This window comes from Calliopsis andreniformis, chromosome 8 (genome assembly GCF_051401765.1).
Source record: "Calliopsis andreniformis isolate RMS-2024a chromosome 8, iyCalAndr_principal, whole genome shotgun sequence".
NCBI classification, from domain to species: domain Eukaryota; kingdom Metazoa; phylum Arthropoda; class Insecta; order Hymenoptera; family Andrenidae; genus Calliopsis; species Calliopsis andreniformis.
This window is the reverse complement of record NC_135069.1, coordinates 6,170,183-6,190,931: the sequence shown is the minus strand read 5'-3', so window position 1 is coordinate 6,190,931 and position 20,749 is coordinate 6,170,183. Positions and strand designations below refer to the sequence as shown.

General features: G+C 35.9%; 4 protein-coding genes and 1 long non-coding RNA gene across 5 annotated transcripts in view; 2 read left to right on the top strand and 3 right to left on the bottom strand.

The window, feature by feature from the left end:
• Window positions 1–878: 878 nt before the first annotated feature.
• Window positions 879–8,244, bottom strand: LOC143182192 (progestin and adipoQ receptor family member 3). Its single transcript, XM_076383043.1, has 8 exons — window positions 8,061–8,244; window positions 4,819–4,995; window positions 3,056–3,237; window positions 2,730–2,886; window positions 2,499–2,651; window positions 1,976–2,255; window positions 1,278–1,445; window positions 879–1,177 (listed from the first exon to the last, which is right to left on the bottom strand). The coding sequence occupies exons 2-7, from the start codon at window positions 4,963–4,965 to the stop codon at window positions 1,303–1,305; spliced, it is 1,062 nt and encodes a 353-aa protein (XP_076239158.1). The 5' UTR covers window positions 4,966–4,995; window positions 8,061–8,244; the 3' UTR covers window positions 879–1,177; window positions 1,278–1,302.
• A 3,327-nt stretch (window positions 8,245–11,571) lies between these two features.
• On the bottom strand, window positions 11,572–15,176 carry Eff (ubiquitin-conjugating enzyme E2 eff). The gene is made up of 6 exons (XM_076383060.1): window positions 14,840–15,176; window positions 13,397–13,460; window positions 13,153–13,184; window positions 12,585–12,662; window positions 12,399–12,504; window positions 11,572–12,314 (listed from the first exon to the last, which is right to left on the bottom strand). Exons 1-6 carry the CDS (start codon window positions 14,861–14,863, stop codon window positions 12,175–12,177), a joined length of 444 nt encoding a protein of 147 aa, XP_076239175.1. The 5' UTR covers window positions 14,864–15,176; the 3' UTR covers window positions 11,572–12,174.
• LOC143182203 (uncharacterized) lies at window positions 13,397–14,827 on the bottom strand. Its single transcript, XR_013002405.1, has 2 exons — window positions 14,483–14,827; window positions 13,397–13,478 (listed from the first exon to the last, which is right to left on the bottom strand). It is a non-coding gene; the product is annotated as an uncharacterized LOC143182203 (long non-coding RNA).
• On the top strand, window positions 14,867–17,059 carry LOC143182062 (uncharacterized). The gene is made up of 4 exons (XM_076382804.1): window positions 14,867–14,873; window positions 14,939–15,056; window positions 15,157–15,325; window positions 16,380–17,059. The coding sequence occupies exons 1-4, from the start codon at window positions 14,867–14,869 to the stop codon at window positions 16,914–16,916; spliced, it is 831 nt and encodes a 276-aa protein (XP_076238919.1). The 3' UTR covers window positions 16,917–17,059.
• Window positions 17,060–19,209: 2,150 nt separating this feature from the next.
• Jvl (javelin-like) overlaps window positions 19,210–20,749 on the top strand; it is a 78,761-nt gene continuing 77,221 nt past the window's right edge. The window contains exon 1 of the mRNA XM_076383330.1: window positions 19,210–19,321. Within this exon, the coding sequence (XP_076239445.1) occupies window positions 19,277–19,321 (45 nt within the window). The 5' untranslated portion in view covers window positions 19,210–19,276. The remainder of the gene's footprint in view (window positions 19,322–20,749) is intronic.

Genomic DNA, 20,749 nt, shown 5'->3' with positions numbered 1-20,749 from the left:
ACATTTTGTTCTCCGAATAAGTGAAAATTTTATTTAACAGTTGGAAGGAACAATAATGTACAATCCTTATATTTTAACAAGTGAACCTGAAAATTTCATAAAAATTCTTGTAACAGTTCTAAAAATTGGTACCTATCCTCCTTCAACAGTCTCATTTTTGATACGAGAGATATTTTGCAATTTTTATAGTCTATTAAACGATTTAACATATTGAGACGCAAATGGTTATGCAAGAGTAAAAGCTTTTAACAGATTAACTAGAACTAAACAGTAACACTAATTGGAAATTGTAATTAACCATAAAAAGGTTACTGTAAACTTTGTTCCAATGAGTGTTACAGCGCAACTACTTTTTTGTGTGAAATTAACAAATCAGACTTCTTTAAAGACTTGTGTAATCGTTTCAATTATTTCTCCATTTTTCTTCTACAAATTTCGCATTTGTACATTCTATTGGTTTGCTTGCAAACATTTCAAGGCACTAATTAAAACACAGTTGTAATCAAACCATACGAGTAATAATTATTACATAGTTACTGATTAATTGCATAATCTTTCTCTAATCTATGTATAATGTCGTTGAATAATTCGTTAAAAATTTCTTGAGCAAAATATACTATATGTACAAATGTAGTAACATTTGCTATCTACATTAAATGCATAGCTTAAATAGAATTATAACTAATATAGTTTGCTATTCTATTTTCTTAGCATTTACAAACATATTTACTTTATAGACTTAAAATTATCGACGACAAAGTGTCACGAGGGTGCAATACATTTTACAAAATCAAATTCGTGAGTTGTCATTATTTAAAGGCAATAAAGAAGAATAGAGTAGTGTTTAGATGGGGTAAAAAAAAAATTAAAATAAAAAGAAAGGAGATACGTCACGTCTATTCAAATCTTATAAATACAGAATAAATAAATATGTTATTGGTGCCAGGATATGTTCGACGTTTTCCACAGAGTTCCATATTTGTTAAATAAAATAAATGTCGCGTATTTCACATTTTATGGAGCTAAAATGGCAACCGCTGTAGATACGCCTGCAATGGATTCTGCATTACGCAAGCCCCTTTTCTCTCGGTTGCATAAAATGGTAGTTTGCTGTAATACCCTGACGACCAAACATTGAATTCCATAACGCAAGCACATTCCATGATGAAACCATGGCCTGAAATTTAATTCGTTTCACGCAAAATTGCAATGTCTGTCTGACCTTGATCGATCAATTGTTTCTATATACACTATAATCTTTACACGATTATGTTTACCTGAATGGTCGTCAGTCTCTGAATGTCACAATAACTTTATATTGCTCGGACAGCCATGATTCATTCTGTACTCCACATAAAGCATTCCTGTGTTGTGCCAGTAGTACAGAGCTAGCACGACCAGCGTGTGCCACCATTGGTGAGAGGAGCCAATGTAATCCACCCACCCTTTAAAGTAATTTAATTTCAAAGATATTATAATAAATAATTCAGAAATTAATTAAAATTTAAATCTTGGTTAGTAGAAATTAATCTCTTCAGAGGCAAAATTATAATAATGTATCGCTCGTGCAACAAGATTATTTTTTAATTTTGTGGTATTCATTATATCAGCTTTTCAGAATTCAAAGCAATTACTTTCTCCTAAATAAAATATTTATGTAAAATATTCTCAAGTTACAAATATTCTTCTTTTAAATTCAACTCACAAGTAGAGCTATAATGCATATGGTTAATTATTTGAGCCTTTAATATGTAATTCTGCTTTTAGAATACTGAAATGACTGTACATACACTTGTCAGTGTTTCTGAAGAGATTAATAATTTAGATAGATGTTAATTGACTTTAGAAGTGGCGTCAATTTAGTGGAGTCATTTGCACAACTTGTTTTTGAATATTCAGTAAAAACGAAGTGAAGAACTCAATGAGAGTACTTATTATACAGTAACTTATTTATTGCTAAAAGTTGACTAGTTACCTGGGTAAAATCGTTCAGGTATTTTGCTGAGATAGATAGCAAACGCTGCACCACTGATAATGTACATGCCAAGCACTCTTGGTAGCAACATTCTAACGATCGGGTTGTCCATGCCACCCATAGCGATGCTCCAATGCAGCGTTGGCAAAACTCCATACGCGGCCCAGCCGACGAAAACGATCAGTTTGACGTTTCCATTAACATTCAACTTTGGTATTTGCAGTACCATCGCGAATATAAAAATGGCTAGCACTGTGATTAGATAGAACCTTTGCAACTCCTATATAAAGAACATGTTCGCTTAGATTTGTTGTCTAATTATTGTAATAAATTGTGTAGGCACTTAGAGTAGAGAAATGCTTGAAATCAGGTTGAAAAGTGAAGGTATGAAAGTTTGGAGAACACTGGTTATGAAAATGAGCACAGTACATTCTTGAAATGTGGTTCAAGGGTGAAAACGCGAAACATGATTGCTAGTGTCGTTCTGTTGACTGAATGCATCGATATTGTGCAATTTGCTCACCTTGTGACACCAAAAGGCATAGTAAACTCCTGACATGTATATCGAGAGGAGGCTCAAAGCGATGCCAAACAAGTCGAACGATAAGAAACACCAGTAGTCTTTCTCGCTTCGACAGGAGAAGGTGTGATAGACTGAAGATAGTATCATACAAGCCTGAAATAATTTGAGTTCAATTAAAAAGTAAATTATACACGAGAATTCTTAACATTGACGAGCAGTATTTTATTATACCTGAAAGCAGATTAGTAGAAGGGCTACGATTACTTTGTCACCCATGGGTGCGTGAATATTCAGTAGACAGAGATCGTACAGGGTCAGACCGAAAAAGAGCATCCAGCCGAATATGTGACTCCATATGTTCACTGTCTCGTTTGTCCACCAGAATATGCTAAAATTTACATATGTTAATACTTTCAGAGGTTAAACTGACCACTTTCACCTATTGCACATTTATAATTTTATAACGAAAAATCTGATTATTTTTGAATAAATTTCTGTATCAATTTGATCTCTGAAAAGTTCATATCATGGCTGAAAGTATTAATTTATGTACACACCTTTCGATGCATAATTTTGTAGTGAGGTACCCTCGATATCCACTGAGGATGTAAGGGTTGTGTTGAAGGTACTCGGGAGCTTCTTCGAAAGACAGGAGTCGCCTCATTTTTTCTTCATCCTCGGGTGTCACTTCGCCTTTGATAGGCGAGTCCTCCAGTTTCTTGGAGGTACTACCATACACCTGAGAAACATTGGTAAATTGTTTGTTAAATCAGGAATAGAAAATTGAGGATAGTAATTAGAATAAATTAATTGAAGACATCTCTGACTTCAGGACTAAAATATTTACGTATAATATTTAATAGTGAAGTTCTTCAATTTTTGGTAAAATTAGAAATGAAAGGGTATCTGAGAAGATTCAATAACGTGTTCCTTTTCATCGAAGAGTCTGCAAATACGATCTTCTGCGGTAGCTGTAGTGGAGATTTTATTACCCACCGATCAAGCTGTGATTTATCATAACAATTTTGTTCGTAGCTCATCAAATCTAGTTAAGCATATTCGTTCCAATCAATCCTACGATCATATTGATCGTAACTACATAGCATGAGTTTAGGATGCGGCAGTGAAGGTGCAGGCAGCTATCTCGAGAGATGCGAAAGCTGTAAAGTGGGCCACAACGGGACTTGCCTTTCATCTCAGTGTGTCAAGTTTATATCGCGTGCTTTCTTCTTTGTCTTTTAGGTCTTTCGCTAGCGAAATCGATTTTTCACTTCGGCACGGCAGTCTAGCATTCCAGCACAAGAGCCTTCTTCATGCGTGACAAGTATAATCGCTTCTTTCCTTGGGAACCAGAATTTGCGATAGCGTGCAGTGTAAATTATAAATGGCAGGTTAACACCAATAGGAAACGGATATCTAATTTTTTAAGTACAAATTGTAACATTTAGATGTACCACGATGATTTTCGTGTTGCTATATTTAAAGGAGTCGAAATAACAGGTCTTTGAAAAGTAGTTTGAGAAAATTGGTTTGGTTTTAGATTCGTTGGAAAATAATGTCACATTTTTTATTAGAAATTTGTTTGATTAAAATTAATTAGTTGTAAAGTACTTTATTTTTTTATATATCTGCTTCTTTAACATTACAATTTGATACAGTATTCTACCCATATAGCACACAGGCGTCTTAAAAACGTCTTAAAGGCATCCAGCGAAGTCTAGAAATGTCCAGAAGACGTTTTCGAGACGAAGTTGCAAACCAGTATGTCTTTAGGACGTTTTAAAAAACATTCATTAGACGTTTTAAAAACTCGATCTTAAGATCGATCTTGAAGTCGAAGAATAGGCATAAAATAGACGTCTTCGGGACGTCGTGTGCTATCTGGGTATGTAAATTCACGTGTGCAAATTCGTGAACTTACACGTGTACCAAATCAATTTTCAAAGTCAATTAGTGTAGGTGCTATTATTAATTTTACCTTTCCAAGATACCAAGTCAATTTCGACTCTTAATAGTTCTCTAAGAAAATTAAAAAATGATAGACCTTGATAAGCAACAAAATAAGTCATTAACACTTTCAAAGTATCATACTTGGAACAGAAATGGAGCAAAACGCGAGGAATCGTTAGACTTGCCACTGTCTTGTGATCTAATAGTAATTACTGCCCTCTCGAAGTGAAAGTCGAGCTACAAATACACAGACGTCTACCTACACGCGATTTTCACAAAAAACCACTGCCTATTAGCGGTCAACATTCTCCGACTTTACTTCCGGGTAAAAATATACCGAGAGCCTCGAAATCGCTGAATATCAATTTACCTCGCCACTGAGCAGCTTGAGTGTCTCCTCGAAATCTGTTGTCGGTTGATGCTTCTCATGGTTATTGTTGTGCTGTTTTTCATTCTCATCGGACTGCTTCTCGGTCTGCTCGCTCACCTCCTCCACGCCTGCCAATAGTTTCATCATTGGTGAAATTCGAACCTCCTTTTATCGAGTCTGCAAACGAGAGATGAACATCTGGGTGAAATCTTGCGAGCATAGAGTTTCAATTTACATGTTAGTAGTCAGTGTGGTAAAGTTTGTGGCGTTGTTCTCGATCTGAGGAGTGACATTAATTTTAATAGGGATGTTGAGAGAAAATCGATGGTGGATTGGTTGTCAGAAAACTGGTATATTTATATCGTGTTTTATTTGTGACAGATGACTGAGTAATTAGCGATATTAATATCAATATCTTATCTTTATGTTCAAGTATTATTTTGAGGCAAGAAATCATGTTTTAGTCAAACTGGCTGCAGTTGTAGACAACATCTTTGATACGTTTATCCTTTTTATTTATAGAATAGACAGATATTTTGATATCTGTCGTGAGTTGGTATTTTTATTTAAAGTAGCGATTCTGTGTAGACTAGACTTGAAATATTCTTCCGTTTCATAAATAAACTTTTATATTTCAAACGTCACTTGAGTACAGTCAGAAACCTGTCTCAAAGCCTTGCATGTGAATGGCATACGAACTAAACAATAAATACACATCGCTGTTGAGTGAATCCTCTGCACGCAGCTTCCTCGCATAGGAAGTCAGCGGCAGACAAAAAGACGTCATAAAATAAATCGTTGCTTCTGGCATGGAACACAGAGTGAAATTAAAATTTCGTCCCGCAGAGTAGGAACTCATTAAACAACAGCCGCACAAAATACTAATGAGAAAATGACTAAGCGACGCGAGTAAACGAGATCTCACAGTTTAAAGCCCGATTCTTTTTGTGCTGTGAACGTTTCGAAGGAAAAGTGCGAAGCAAGAAAAAGTCTGCTACAAGCGAAATGTGGATTTCTTTGGTTGCAAATGAGTAGGTGCTTTGAACTGAGAGGAGAATTTTTCGTTCAATCGAAGCTTAGAACAGCCTGTGCCGTTTCGAGCTATATGTTCACTCTCTCCTGTGCATTGAACAATCTTTCGCGTTTAATCTACGAGAAAGTTGAAGGCACTCTTCGGAACCTGTCGAGATTGTGCGTTTCCGTTTGCAGAAAAATATAGTCGGCAGCTCTCTATATTCAGCTTAAAGTATATTCACCCGTGGAATATTCTTCCTTGTGTATTGAGGAAGACGTGAAAAGCATTAATTACATGAACACTTTAAATTGCCTGTTTATTTCGTAGCCTGAATTTATATCTTCTACTAATTCGATTTTAAGATTACAATTTTAACGAACTGAGTTTATTTGATTCTTTTGTTTTTTTTTTTAATGGATTTTGCAATTATTATTGTCACTGATATCTTGAATGTTTATCTGTTAATGTTGCATTCTGCAAACAATGGAAATGATAATTTGGACAAGCTACTGCGAAGACAAAGCATGGGAAATGTGTTAATAAGATGTTTAAATGTTTAAATGTTTATTTATCAAGGACACGTTAAGTTGAAGTGATTGTTAAGTTAAAAGATTGTCAAGTTAAAGAGAGATTTGAACATAACTTTGATCGATAAATGCACAGTAATTTTTAGATAAATATTTGAAATGAACAAAATTTCATGTAACATTCTCAAGTCGATTTATATTAGCATACTGTTTCGTAAACAGCAGCATCAGCATACATAACATTCGTACGATATGCGCAAATCAGTAATTTCGTATGCAGCTTGGGAATAACAATCCAAACAAGGATATCTAATAAGAAAAACAAATGTAGAAAAGAAAATTACACGAAATTTCTTTTCTCATTCCAAATTTGCTTCTTTCGTTTAACCATCTGAACTGTTTATCATTAAAATCAAGAAATCCTCTATTCAAGATTATCTAAACATTCAGGTACAGAAAAGTTGGACAAAGAGTGTCAATCTTGCTGAATAGACGAATACTTAGACATCGTTTAGGCAATTTGAACAGTACAATGAACAAGTGGCAGTGATAAAACTGACAAGCATATGTATAGGGTCAACGAAAGTAGTCACGTTGCGCCTGGTCTGGCAGTGTGACACGATGTAATCGGTCAGTGAAAACTGTCGGTCAAGAATCAGACTAGAACTCTTCAAAATGCACAGCACGTCGCTATTTGCATTATTACTTGCAATGATTTAAGTTTCGTTGAACTTTACCCTTCACCTGCTGTAAACCCTAGAGTACACGATAAATTATTTTCGTCATTTATTACTTATTAACATCTATCAACTGTGTCATCCAATAATTAGAAACTACGATCTATGTATTTAAAAATATAGATTGATTATTCTGCTTTTTAATCGCGTGAATAGAACATTTACTTGCTAGAAATTTGTTGGAGTCTCTTCGAAATTATCATTATCTTGACAAGCTTGAATTTGTAACTGGGTTAATTGAATTCAAAAACGAATTATTATACTCTATAAGCTGGCAACAGGTAATGATTTGCTACATAGTGAATGCCTGTACTGCATACAACTTATTATTGTTTCTTATTTTTTATTTAACTTTTCCTGTGGCTAGATTAGTTTTGCTCAATACGGTAGAATATAGAGGTGTTCAGTTATAGTCATGTTCTGTGTGATAATATATTTGATAATATGAAGATTTTGATATTTAAAGATTTATAAGTTTGAAAACTGAAAACTTTGAAATACTTGAAAACTTAAGCTTCGAAATCTTTGAAAATTCAAACTCTTAAATCTTTGAAAATTCAAACTTTTAAATCTTTGAAAATTTAAACTCTGAAATCTTTGAAAATTTAAACTCTAAAATCTTTGAAAATTTAAACTCTGAAATCTTTGAAAATTTAAACTCTGAAATCTTTGAAAATTTAAACTCTGAAATCTTTGAAAATTCAAACTCTGAAATCTTTGAAAATTCAAACTCTGAAATCTTTGAAAATTCAAACTTTGAAATCTTTAAATATTCAAACTTTGAAAACATAACTTTAACTCAAAGTGGAAATCGTAATTGAAACAAGACAATTCCACACAAAACTGACCAATTGCCTCACCTTTCCTAATCCACATGCAAAAAAAAGTTTATTTCAAGCGAAAAGTACGCCTGACTCAACTTGACCAACACTGTCTGACTAGTGTTAGTCTATCACTACGTACCCCTTGCTCACGACCCTTCGCTGATTCGCAAAACTGTCGCGAATGAACGTCTCCGCGCGTCGGAAGTCGTTTTTTCGAAAAGTTCGCGGGAGTAGGAACAGGAAGTCAGGTCAATCTACCGACACATAGTTTCTGATGGCCGCGTGGTTCGTCCTGCGAGCGAGCCACCTTGTTCTCGTCAACCGGCGAACGTGCCGAGAACAGCACTGACACTGAGCGAGTCTGACTGCTGCCAGACAACTCCAAAGCGCCGTTCGATAGATCGAAACTCGTCTCCGTACTACAGAGTAGTGATGGGCTCGAGCCACTCACTTTCGTGGGTGTCCATTAGCGATGGGAACCAGGTACACAGGTGAGCTTCACCTTGACTGATGAAATTTTAAATTAAAATTGAAATTTAATTTGTTACGTCAAACTTTGAGGAGATTTTGGGAGTCTTGTGTGTGGGATGCTTATGGGAATTGTTTATTTTAAATTAAATTGAATTTTATGATAATTGTAATGGAAAGAGAATGGTCTCATGAGAAGATGGTAGAGTACTGTATTTTTTAGAGCTACTGGAAAGTTCATAAGGAAGGATTTCTTGTCTAGATAAAATTTCTTGACCAGATTTTGAAAAAATGTAGAACTGCTGACAAAGTGAAAAGTAGTTACACACTCGAAACATTTAAAGAGTATTACTGGAAACCGGATACGAAGCGCTAGAGGATACAGACTTTCTACTGTTTTCGTTATGAGATCGGAGATAGAGAGAGCATCCGTAGTTTTACATTACCTTGGTGACCAAAGAGTAAAAATTATAGTAAGACGATATTAATACGTATTATAATGTACTCATGAGACATATTCTACTTTTTGGGGCACTGTAATTAAATTTAAATTATCATCAGTGAGAGTGAATGCCACGTTCTTGATTCGAGTTTCGCTAAGTGGGCCACATTGTCATCGATGGCCTACATATATGTTTACACAGTGTCCATTTTTTCGCGTGAAACGAGATCAAACAGAGAATTTAATGACGCGCTAAGAATGAAGTACTTTTAAATACGTAAAACAGTTTCTTTAATTAAACAAAAGTCATAGTTTAGTTAATACAATTGCTAGAGCTGTCTGATGCATTACTAAATATTCTTTGACGTCAGCATATTAATATTTAGTCACTAACAGTAGTATAAATTTCCCTATTCTTAGCGCTTAATTTACATAAAGTTTGTATTAATCAATATGAAATTTCACTTTTAAAAGATGGTACTTTCATAAGCGACGACAAAGCCTAAATGGAATTACGTTCTCCAGCTTGTTTAGTAAAACTGTACACACGAGTGTCGAAATTATTTGTCTGTCAAACTTCATCGACGATCAAGGCTTTTCGATATGTTCCCAATGGAACAAAATGCGCGGTAAAATCCAGCGGTCAAGAACAGAGTAAGGGGAGGAAAGTAATCGACACTTTCACTGACATTTTTTCCAACATATTGTAAGATACCATATAGGATGTGGTCGTCTGTCCTTCGTGAAAGTCTAAAAACGCGTGTGGATGTGAACCTTGACCGTCTCCTTGTTTATCGTTAGTTCAGAAGAGAAATATAGTCTCGAAGCTATAGAGCAATCGATCACGCTGAAGGTTCTCTACCTTTGCTGAGCAAAAAATTAAGAAAGTTATACTTGGATCGTTTCTTACGTGAGCATTCAATTCTATTTAGGTCGAAGACTATATTTGAACGATATAGGTTGCCAATTTGGGGTCAAAAAAGGTTTCGCGGAGATGCTGAATTTGTAGACATAAGAAGACTGATAAGTGGAATCCATAAAGAATTTGAAATGGATCTAGAAAGGCAGACACAGGCTTATCGTCGGTGAATATGGTTTGTGGGTGATTAGAGTAGCTCGTGGCTTATCGTCATCTGGAGTTTATTATATAAAGGGCTAAATGCTAAAATGTACACAAGGTTACCGTCATTAAAAATGTTCATTATTGCGATAGTAATTACATATGAGTAGTTTTTGTTCTAATAAGAGGGTGAAACGATGATCCTTCTCTTTTTTTCTTTGTCCCCAGTGCCAAAATACATCCTAACTTGCCTGGATTTACGCGTTCATGCTCGTTAATTAAATTACAGCGATACACGTATCATTCAGAGATGAAATCGACGATTAACAAGTAGATACACGCTGTTATTACATACTAATCGATTTGTCTTTCCTAGGCTTCGTTTCGTGTTCGCCTCGCGCGACTGCCATCCTTTTCTTCTGCTTTATTCAAGCACCAATTCACATTCAAAGGACACGATCGTTGTGACACGCAACTTTTACACCGTTCGCAAGACGAAATCTAATTTGCTTAATCTAAAGAAACAACGATTGTTAACGATGTCTTGGATCGTTTTCTGTCTTTTATTTGTTACTTGAATCCAGAAGCCGAGATAGTGCTAGCGCCCAAGGTGGCGCGTCGCTTTTCTAAATTATTTTAAACAAACTAGCTTCCATCTTGTGTGGATCGTAATTTAGGTAGATTTAGGAAGTAACTTAAAATCTCACTGCAGTCCTTTGCAGCCACAATACACCTATTATACGTGTACATGAAAAAATATATAACACACGTCCAGAGAACATAGCGTGGAGATTAAAGTCTACTTAAACAGATAGATCGGTACAGAGGACTTTCGTGAGATAATGTGTAAAGTGGAGGTAATACGTGTTTATATTGTGGATGAAAAGGAAACTTAAGACAAATAATAATAATAATAATAATAATAATAATATTAATACTAATAATAATAATAGTAATAATAATAATAATAATGATAATAATAATAATAAAAAGTCGTCGCTTTCAGCGAAAAAAAATTTACACGCAAAACAATAAACTGAACGCATCGATTCGATAGTAAAACATTGGTGATAAGCGAATTCGGTTGATTCGCAAAGGTACAACGCATGATTTTATTCTTTTAATTGATTAATATACTGATGACGCACTATTATAAAATGAAATCAGAGGGATTTTACAAATCCATCGGTTTAAGCTTTAAAGTTCAGAGTTCGAGAACAGTTGCTTATCTATATATTCATTAACGCGTATATTACGTAAAAGTTCGAAACAAAATTTAATTGTTCGCCTTCATCATTTATCGATAAATAGTGACATCAACGACTACACTTTTTTCTTCGCGCGTGTAAATAAAATTGAACGACGTCGATAAACGCCACGGAAATGTAGAATGCCTTTGATCGTTATTCATTTCATTATAGTATAGTACAGGCCTTTGAACGGCAGGTACTCGTGTCGCGATCAAGATAAGTCACACAAACTTTATCTACTTTTTCTTTTACTCGGTGATTTCGAATTGTCTCAAGTTCGTTTGCATATGCATAATGTATAGTCCAATTTATCGATTAACGATATAGATAATTAAACTACTACACACACACAGGAACCAAACCACAAAATTTCGAGTTACTCGTAGAATTTGTTAGACAGGTGAGGAATTTTAATAATTGAACAAAACAATACAGGTATAGTTTCAGTAGTATTTATATATAGCCCAGTCTTACAAAAAAGTGACTGCATCGTTCCAAGGGACGGGCAAACATTGCTCACTTGCGTTTAAAACTAACAATCAGGTGTGCTGTCAGTTCAAGGTTTCGTTTTCCTTCTTTTTAATTGTTTCACTGAGAAAGTAGGTATATAATATTACGGTATCATAAGCACAATAATTAGAAATTAAACTATTTAATTGAAATACAAATCCTACTTTCACTCTCCTATATTTTACTTCCATTCCTTTTATTTATGAAAATCAAAGCGGACATATTTCTTTTTTTCCTGATTTTTTTTTATGTATATATATATATATAATGTTAATGTGACCACCTTTAAAATTGCCTCAATTGCCATTGTGGCAACGTCTCACAATATTCGCAGGCCTCTCGGGACGAAGAGAATATCAGATCGATCACGTTTGTCTGAGCATTCGTCGAACCCGAGTACTGGCTTAAGTTTAAAAGTAGACGAGCCATAGCTAATTTCAATCGGTGCTGATGCATAAGTGGCAATAGGCTGGGGCTGCTTGTTGGTGGCTTTTAGATGTTGAAGTCAACGGAGGTTGGCGCATCACATGGCATACTTGCGCGTCCATTCACGTGCCAATTCATTGTACTTCTCCCTGTCAGTTTTGTATAACCTTGCTATCTCTGGGACCAGAGGATCATCTGGGTTTGGGTCGCATAGCAAAGAGCATATTGACAATAACACTGCAAAGAGAAAATTCGTTTATATGTAAAACAGCCGTAAGACCATGCGTAGAAATTTTAAATCGTATCCGTAAACTTATGTACCCTTTGATATGGTGAGTGCTGGAGACCACTGCGATCTTAAAATATCCAAACAGATACTTCCATTACTGTTTATATTTGGATGATAAATTCTAGTTGTAAAAGCAACCTGGAAAAGGTGCATAATATTAATATGTAATTTGGTTTTAGCTGTATTATGTAACAGTAGTTTACATTTGATTGACGTACCTTGGGTGGTTTGAATGGGTAATCTGTGGGGAAGTGAATTGTAAGGAAAAATACTCCTCCTTGATATGGACTGTCAGGCTGAAAATTATATTTATTTCTAAGTATATAATATTCTATTCTAATTGCCTTAAATCTACTATTGTTCCTAATTATCTTTGCAATGAAAAAATTAAAATTAAATACATTTGTATTTTATTATTGAATTATTCTACAATATCAATAGTGAAAGAAATAAACATAATTGCATAATGCAAGTGTGAAAAATGTTCATAATATTACATAAATATTATACAATAACAGTGCAATGCAATAAGAGTAAAAATTACTCATATTAGACTGGACACTGCATGCATCTGATATATTTATCAAATCGTACATTCAATAGAATAAAATCTCATTATTTAAATATTACCTTTAAAGATCAGAGTGAAAGCGAAGATACTTGAAAGTAATACTTATAAATTAAATTTATATTTATTAATATTTCTTTAAAAAACTTATTTATAGAGTAACAAATATTAATTCAATTAATTAAAAAAAGAAAAAATTATAGATAATGTATACTCACTGGTCCCATAATAGTTGCCTGCCAGTGGAATACTGAAAATAGTTAAAGGAGGGAAAATTACATTTTGTAATATGAGTAGCATTAATAAAGAAAGCAATAATAAAGACTCAAATACATTTACTTTTTATGAAGATTAATATATTTAGCTGAATAAAATATGCACTTTAATATAAAATATATTACAATTTAACAAGAAAATTTATTTGAGTTACATGTGTTGAAAATAAATATCAAGAAGACTTACAATCGTCTCCTACAGGACCAGCAGAGCATTGTGCCGGAGGATCTCTACCAAGGTCCTGAAGTTCCTACATAACATAACAAATCTAAATAACAGTGTAATGTACAAACTGTGCAAAATGTAACTTTTTAGGAACATTAAAATTTCGGACATTTTGTAATTACTTTGCATCTCTATGCTCAATTGTGCAGTGCACAATATTTTTAGATCTAATTTTCCCCAGATAAAAATGTACATTGCAATGACATATTTATTTCACAAATTGCATCACTATCTCGTAATAAAACTATACATACATGTATGACATTCAAAAGAAGTTATAAATATGTGAAATGCATGTAAATGAAATGTTCTAGAATGTTCCTATATACCTTAATAGCTCTATATATGGGATCAAGATTTATGTAAGTCTGAGTTTTCACAAGCAAAAGAAGATTATCATATTGACCATATATACATCCTGAGAATATAGCTTAAACTGATTCATTTCAGAACAAGATAATCATATGAACCATGATAATATTAATGAAGTCACCAGAAAGAGAACCAATGTTACAGTAAAGTATTACAGAAATGGAATTACAATAATCAGACAAAGTAATTAAAAATGATCATCGTTTAATAGATACATCTAGTCAAATGAAATACTGATATGAAATGACTAAAGTGAAATGCAGATACAAGGCAGTGTTAAAGGAGAATAATATGGCAGTTTGGATCCATCCATGCAATCATTTTAATGCTGCTGCATGTAGAGCTTTCTATTTTTTTTCTATCTGACTCGATTCAGAAATGTGAAGATTCAGAATGACTGACAGGTCAGGCCCTGGTATGCATCACCTATGAACAATACCAGTCTGAAATGAATCACTTTATCTCACTAGTGTGCATCAGAGGCACATGGTGCAAACTCACGTTACGCAGCGAAACAACTGACCGAGAGTGGTAACTGAAAAATTCATAGCTGCCATCTCTGCTCATGGATGGATCGTGTAACGCACTTAATGAGATTTTCGGCAATTTCAGAGTTATCTATAGCGTTGTGCATATAAATACATGCGTGTGTATATATAGATGTATGTAACGTACGGTTTTACGTTACTTCCGGCAATTTATCGGCTAGCCACTTAAAATATCTTTTTTTTCCTCGAGATTTTCACTGTCACCCGTGGGGCTACCGTCCACTAAGCACAAAGTGGGCACTGTGCTGCGTGCGCGATGCACCGTGTCGCGATTAAACATGTACGGGCGAGTGATTCGAAAAGGCACGAAGTCGAGAGAATGCAAAAAAGAAAAGGGGGGAAAAGCCAACATGATTTTCAATGCTGGACTCGCTCACATTGCTTCACTGCAAAATCGTTAAGGGCGTTCAACCGCATTCGGTACACATCACATCAACACCCGACTGTCTCTGTACAATACGAACACCGCTGATCGTCCACGTACCTTATTAATTCGTTTTAAAGCCATTTGATGAACTGTGTGTTGATATTAACTGGCTGAAAACCAGACAGCGATAGCCGCTAGCCGAAGATCTTTGATTAGGGATTGCAAGATGGCTGCCTTCTAAACGTAGTTCTACTGCGTTCGTCAAGTCAAACACCATAAGCTACCCTTCCAGCATCTCTTTCGGGCCTGGCCTCGATCTTCCTCGGTGTCTTCTGTGACTATTTTAAGGGCTCGATTTTATAACGAGCATGCTACCAGAGGGAACGATGATTTTGCACTTTTTCTTGAATATTTTATTGGCGAAATCAAGCCAGAGCCACCACGGATTTCCTTTTATCGGCAACTAGTGGATTTTTAACATTATACCAACGTACGTCGGTAGATGGCGCGGTGGAAGGTATGAACGATTGGTCAATGCGCGTGATTGAAATGGATTCTGTTCGTGTTTCGTATGTATGCGTACATGAATGTATAGATACGCATGTGGGTTTGAATATTTACATCGAGAAACGATGATTGTTCGAATTTTCGATATCCTGTGAAGCCAAGAAAACGCGCGACTTTTTGTTTTTCAATTAAATGGAGATTGAACCTTCATTGAGAATCAATCTTAATATGAAATTGAAAGACTAGAGAGATGAGAGTAATTACGTTGTGAACCCGCAATTTTTATACGTACAGGGTGTCTTCTAAAACAAGAGTCTTAAAACGGTAGAATGTGGAGAAAGGTTTCGTTAAGCGAATTTAAATTATTTTGTATCAGGTGGACCTTGAATTTGTTTCGAAGATGGAAACGTTTTTGAAACAGATTTCAAATTACCTTTACTGTTTTAAATGGTATCCTTTATTGTTTATACACCGTTACTTTGTATTTTAAAAGATATTTAAAATAACGCAATTGCAAGTCAAAAATATTATGAAAATTGCAAAAAGGGGTGGTAGAGGGTGGAAAATCCAATGGCAGGTCATTTGAGTATCTTTTAAAATTCAATTTAACGAAGAAACTGTCTAAATTGCAAATTTTATTTCAAAGATACATTTATAAAAAACAGGATTCTCTAACAAAAAATATAGAAGCCATTAACATTTCTTGACTCTCACACTTTTAAATCTTTCGAATCTTTTATCATTCTAAAGCTAAACCTTCTCCACTTGTAACACTCTGTACATCTGCAATTGCTTGAGAAGAAATATCTGCGCAATTTGCAGTCATATCTATGTTAACTACACTCTACATATGCGACAAAACAAAACAAACATTATTTACATCGCATACAACACCAGGTCGTAGAAGGTTAAGAAAATTAACAAGTACTCTCATAACACAAAGCTTGCGTCTCAATATCGTCACAAGATTCCTATTAATTTATCTTCAATGGCCGAGGACAAAAGGAGGATGAAAGGCTGCTACTGTATCCGTCAGAAATTGCACAGGCAGCAAAAGAAAAAGGAGCAGTGCAAAAGGAAAAGACAAACGTTGGTGTACAACTCGGAGGACGAAACGTGGCACGAGCCATACATGAGGGAGTTGCGAAAGGAGTTCTCGGACGTGTCTATACTGTGTGACTCGAAAATTGAATTACCATGGAAAGAAATCGCCTTATCACCAACTGGCATGAGGATTCGCCAGGAGGTTTCATTGACCCCTTTAGCTGATCAGGACGAGCAGGCTGGCGACGAGACTGTTGGAAAGGCAGCCACGGAGGAGGAATCCAATGGCACCATGCTTCTGCCTTGGAAGGATTTGGTCATCACAGAAACGGTACCTTCGAAGCTGGCGGATCCTGAGACTTGTGACTCTACGTTAGAGATCCCATGGAACGATTTGGTCCTTGAGAAACCTATGGAAATACGGGCACCTGAGGAAGAGGCCTGTGCCACGGATGATGTTGAAATCCCATGGAATGAAATCATGGTACCGCGGAATATAGTTATCGAGCCGCAGAAGAAGAAGAAACACCCTTCATCGCAATATCCGCCGCGCATGTCGCCTGGGATGAGTTGCACCAAATGCAAAAGATGTTGCGCGGATTCTGCGGGAAGAGGAATGAGATCCACAGCTTCTTGTAAATAGTTTATGGGTATTTGGTAATTCTGGAATCTTCTTAATGAAGGATGCCTATTTTACGTCTCTTTTAATGAGACATAAATTCTACGCGAAGGATAATTGATTTTGCTTAGTTTTATTTTAAAACTTGAGCATGGATTTAGGGAAGGAAGGTATTCTATAGAAGAATCATGTTTTGTGTTAGAAGTTCTGCAATTACGCGTTTGAAACTTTCGCGGGTATTGCGATTATAATGTATGAAAAAAGCATTCTGATTATGTAAGTCTTCGTAAGTCCAAGGTCACCTAGAACCTTTTTCAGTTTATTTATACCCGATCGAAGTCGTTTGGCGCCAGTTTCGCAACCAAGATAAGAAAATCTACTGGGAAAGAATATAAATGAATATTACATTTCTTCATTATCAGTTTAATTAGATTGATAAACATAAAATCGCAGACGTGGTAGAGGATCGTTAGCTCGTTACATTTTTGTGTTATTTTTAACTTTATCGACTCGATGTGGAATTAGATTACAATGTCCCCTAGTAGTCGGAATTAAAGCTAAGTATGACGAGATCATGACGAGATTCAAATTAAGAAATCAAATTTTCTTTTGCACTTTCGTAGTGTCTACTTTTACTTTGTTTAACACATTGTGCCTTTTTAGATGGAAGGCCGTTCTGAAGTCTTTATTATGGCCATCATGATTGGAATTAGAAAACATTCAAAGTATCATAAAAATAAAAACTTTTCATGGTTGTTTTATGGAGAAAAAGAGTGAATATTAGCTCTGATGGAGTATTTTGAAACATTTTTTAATAGAACTTCATTGCCATTGAAGAATGAAGTGAAAAAATTTCTGTCATTGTGCCCAACATTTTCCCACAATTAGTATGTTTGATTTTCTATCTCGTCAGTAACAATATATGCATGAAAAATAAAAAAGATACTATAAACAAGTGTTTAAATAATTTTTGAGTACCATTAGGAACATAATTATAAACCAAGTAATCATATTTAATTTCATTTTATTTTATAAAGAATACAAATTTACAAAACGGGGAATGATTTCAGAAACATTCCTTAAATACGTAAATAAATTAATAATTTAACCAGAATATATTTTAATTATAATCTATATCTCTGAGAAAGGTCTGTAATGTCAATTTCGTATTCGTATATGGTCTCTTTCCCGCCAGTGCGCCATGTTTGGCCGCCATCTTTGCGTTCAAATTGCGCGCGCCGTCATTTCGTCCCTGGACGTCTTGGGGGCTAGACGCGTGTCTTTCTTCTCCTGTTAAATCTTTTTAATTTTGTTCCTGGAGGGTTCCTGAGGGTTTTCATCTATTTCCAAATGTGTCCTTGAGCTACTGTGGGTGAGGATTAATTAATTTTAACTCAAGTTCAATTAGTTAAGCCATGTTAAATAAAATAGGTCAATTAGATTATATTTCTTAAATTAAGATACACCAACTTTCAGCTTTTCCCGCGTAGATATTTATTAAAAACAGCTATTCTGTTACATATTTGCACAACGATTGTAAATCAAGCGTTTTGCAACTATGTTTCATAAACAATCACATAAACAAATAATTTTCTTAGTACCATAAAGTCAGCTGATAGAACATGTCCATAAAAAACAGTCTAGTCTAGAGATTCTTCTGTCCCATACTTTGTCAACGATTAATCATTTTTTTCCCATTCTATTTATACTTGTCACGAGCCTCCTTACCGATAATAACCCCAAATATAATTCCAGTAACGCTCACAGTGGCGCTAGCTTCGTCGAACCCAGCGACGCCATGATTATTATTCGTATGGAGCTCATGATTGGCGGCAGTCGGCATTTGCCAGTGAACGCGAGCGGTCTGTTCGTACGCGGGTCGAGTTTGAGTACCTTCACATTTGAAAATGGCGTAGTAAGGTGGTAGAGTACGTGACACTCGTCTCGTCTGAAACGTGCCCGTGTAATCGACACACGAACGTCCACATAATACCCGAGGCACACCTGCAACCTATACCGTCCAATCGAACGCGTTGTGATTTAATCGATGGATCGTAAGTCCCGTTCCCGATAGCAGCGTGAAAGGTGTTGTGTGTTTTGTGACTCGTACTGGTGGCTCTGATAACGAATGCGCTCGCGTGCCTCGCGACGATTCGGGGTACGAACGAAGCGCGGAGCGTCGAAGTGAAGGAAAAGGTGGGTCGATCGGTCGCGAGGAGAGCCTCAAGGATGGCACTTGCGCTCGCGAGGAGCCGAGAATCCTTCCTCGTGACAGCTTGACGACCTCGACTCCAGACGAGTTCAAGATGGCGCCACCGGCATTTTGACACTTGCCCAAGATCCGTCAGCTGGATTTTACAACCGCCCCCCGTGTCTACTCTATTATGAGCAGAGAATTTTACGTCTCCTGTACACCTTACACTTATCAGGTGAGCGATGATTATCGTTTATTGATCGTTTACGTGGTCTAGCGTGGGCGGTAGCCCTCGACAGCGATTGCGTCCCCCGTCGTCATGGCTTCTGGAGCACTCCAAATTGTCAATTTCTTCCGGTAATCGACTGTGGGTCGTTACACTGCTCTTTGTTGTCGATTAGATTTCGTAACCTCAACGTAAGCGGGGAGAGATTTTTGGAGCGAGGTAGAGGTTATGGTCGCGCTCAGAGGAGGCTCCGATTGCGCAGGTTTAATAAATAAACGAGGTTTCTGTTGTTTTTCGGGTGTTGTTCGGGGTCATTGTGATTGTCATTAATTCTGGCGATGGGACTTGGTGGTATAGGCTACTCGTTATAAGCTCGTTACTGTTTTATTTTTATTCTTAGTATTTGGAGCAAGTTAGGTATTATTTTTAATACACACGTATCTTGTAAAATAAACACGAGTTATTAGTTTAGAATGAGTTTCTCGATAAGCCTCGTCAATTAATTATATCAGAATTGTTAAATAAATCGTATCAGAATCGTTTTATTATTTTACGTTCGTAGATAAACGAAACGTAATCGCTATACGAGCTACGTTGCTTAGTATCATTTGACTGTAAACAGTTCCGATATAATAGCTTTCATAAATCTCTATTGTGGATCATTTAGGATCTTAAATATTCCCAAAAGACATTTAACAAAATCAAAAATATTTCAGGAAATGTGTTTTGCGAATTATTTAAGAATCCACTCACGAAGTGGCTCTCCAAAATTACATTTGTAGATAACATAGTTACAACTGTTCAAATGGGTCGAGTGAATAATAAAAACCACAATTCACGCGTCAGTTAGATATACACGTATGTGACTACGTTAAAATTTCGGCTGATAACGTGAGCGAGGGGAAACAGTGAACCAATGTCAATGGAAAAAAGCGACGGTCGATAAATAGTGATACACGATGGTCGAATCGCGCGATATGAAAATTGACAAGTGATCTATCAGGCTTATGCATATTTTTCTCTTCCCCGTGCCCCGTTTTGTCGCACACGTATACGTAGAATGAGCAACGAGTCTGATTCGAGAACCGTCTCAGAAGGTGATCTTACTGGGGCAAATGTGGAAGAGTTAGCCTCGCGATCTTCTGTCGATAGGGATGATAAGGGTGCAAAACCCTCTGGCTCGAATACCATAACCAAGAAGGTGAGACAAAGTTCCTTGGACGTAGGAATTATTTCTTAAAACTGGGCAAGTGGTAGGTAATATCCTCCTCAGGAAATGGGAGAGGAAAATTGTTGGAAAATTTCTGGTTCATCATTTTTTTCTTAATAAGTATGCGAGAGATTCTGAGAACACTGTAAGGAAAAAGTTCTCGACGCTGTATGTTTTACGATGACGTTTATTACTTTCAAATCCCTCGATTAGTGTTTCTAATTCAC

Coding starts and splice junctions, on each gene's coding strand:
- LOC143182062 (XM_076382804.1), top strand. Junction 15,057..15,156: donor GATCTTCCTCGGTGTCTTCT/GTGACTATTTTA, acceptor AAATCAAGCCAG/AGCCACCACGGATTTCCTTT. Junction 15,326..16,379: donor ATGAATGTATAGATACGCAT/GTGGGTTTGAAT, acceptor GAGTTGCGAAAG/GAGTTCTCGGACGTGTCTAT.
- Eff (XM_076383060.1), bottom strand. CDS start 14,863: ATGGCTTTAAAACGAATTAATAAG. Junction 13,185..13,396: donor TGGTCCTGTAGGAGACGATT/GTAAGTCTTCTT, acceptor AACTATTTTCAG/TATTCCACTGGCAGGCAACT. Junction 12,315..12,398: donor AGCACTCACCATATCAAAGG/GTACATAAGTTT, acceptor TTCTCTTTGCAG/TGTTATTGTCAATATGCTCT.
- LOC143182192 (XM_076383043.1), bottom strand. CDS start 4,965: ATGATGAAACTATTGGCAGGCGTGGAGGAGGTGAGCGAGCAGACCGAG. Junction 3,238..4,818: donor TCAAGCTGCTCAGTGGCGAG/GTAAATTGATAT, acceptor AATGTTTCTCAG/GTGTATGGTAGTACCTCCAA. Junction 2,652..2,729: donor TTCTACTAATCTGCTTTCAG/GTATAATAAAAT, acceptor AAATTATTTCAG/GCTTGTATGATACTATCTTC.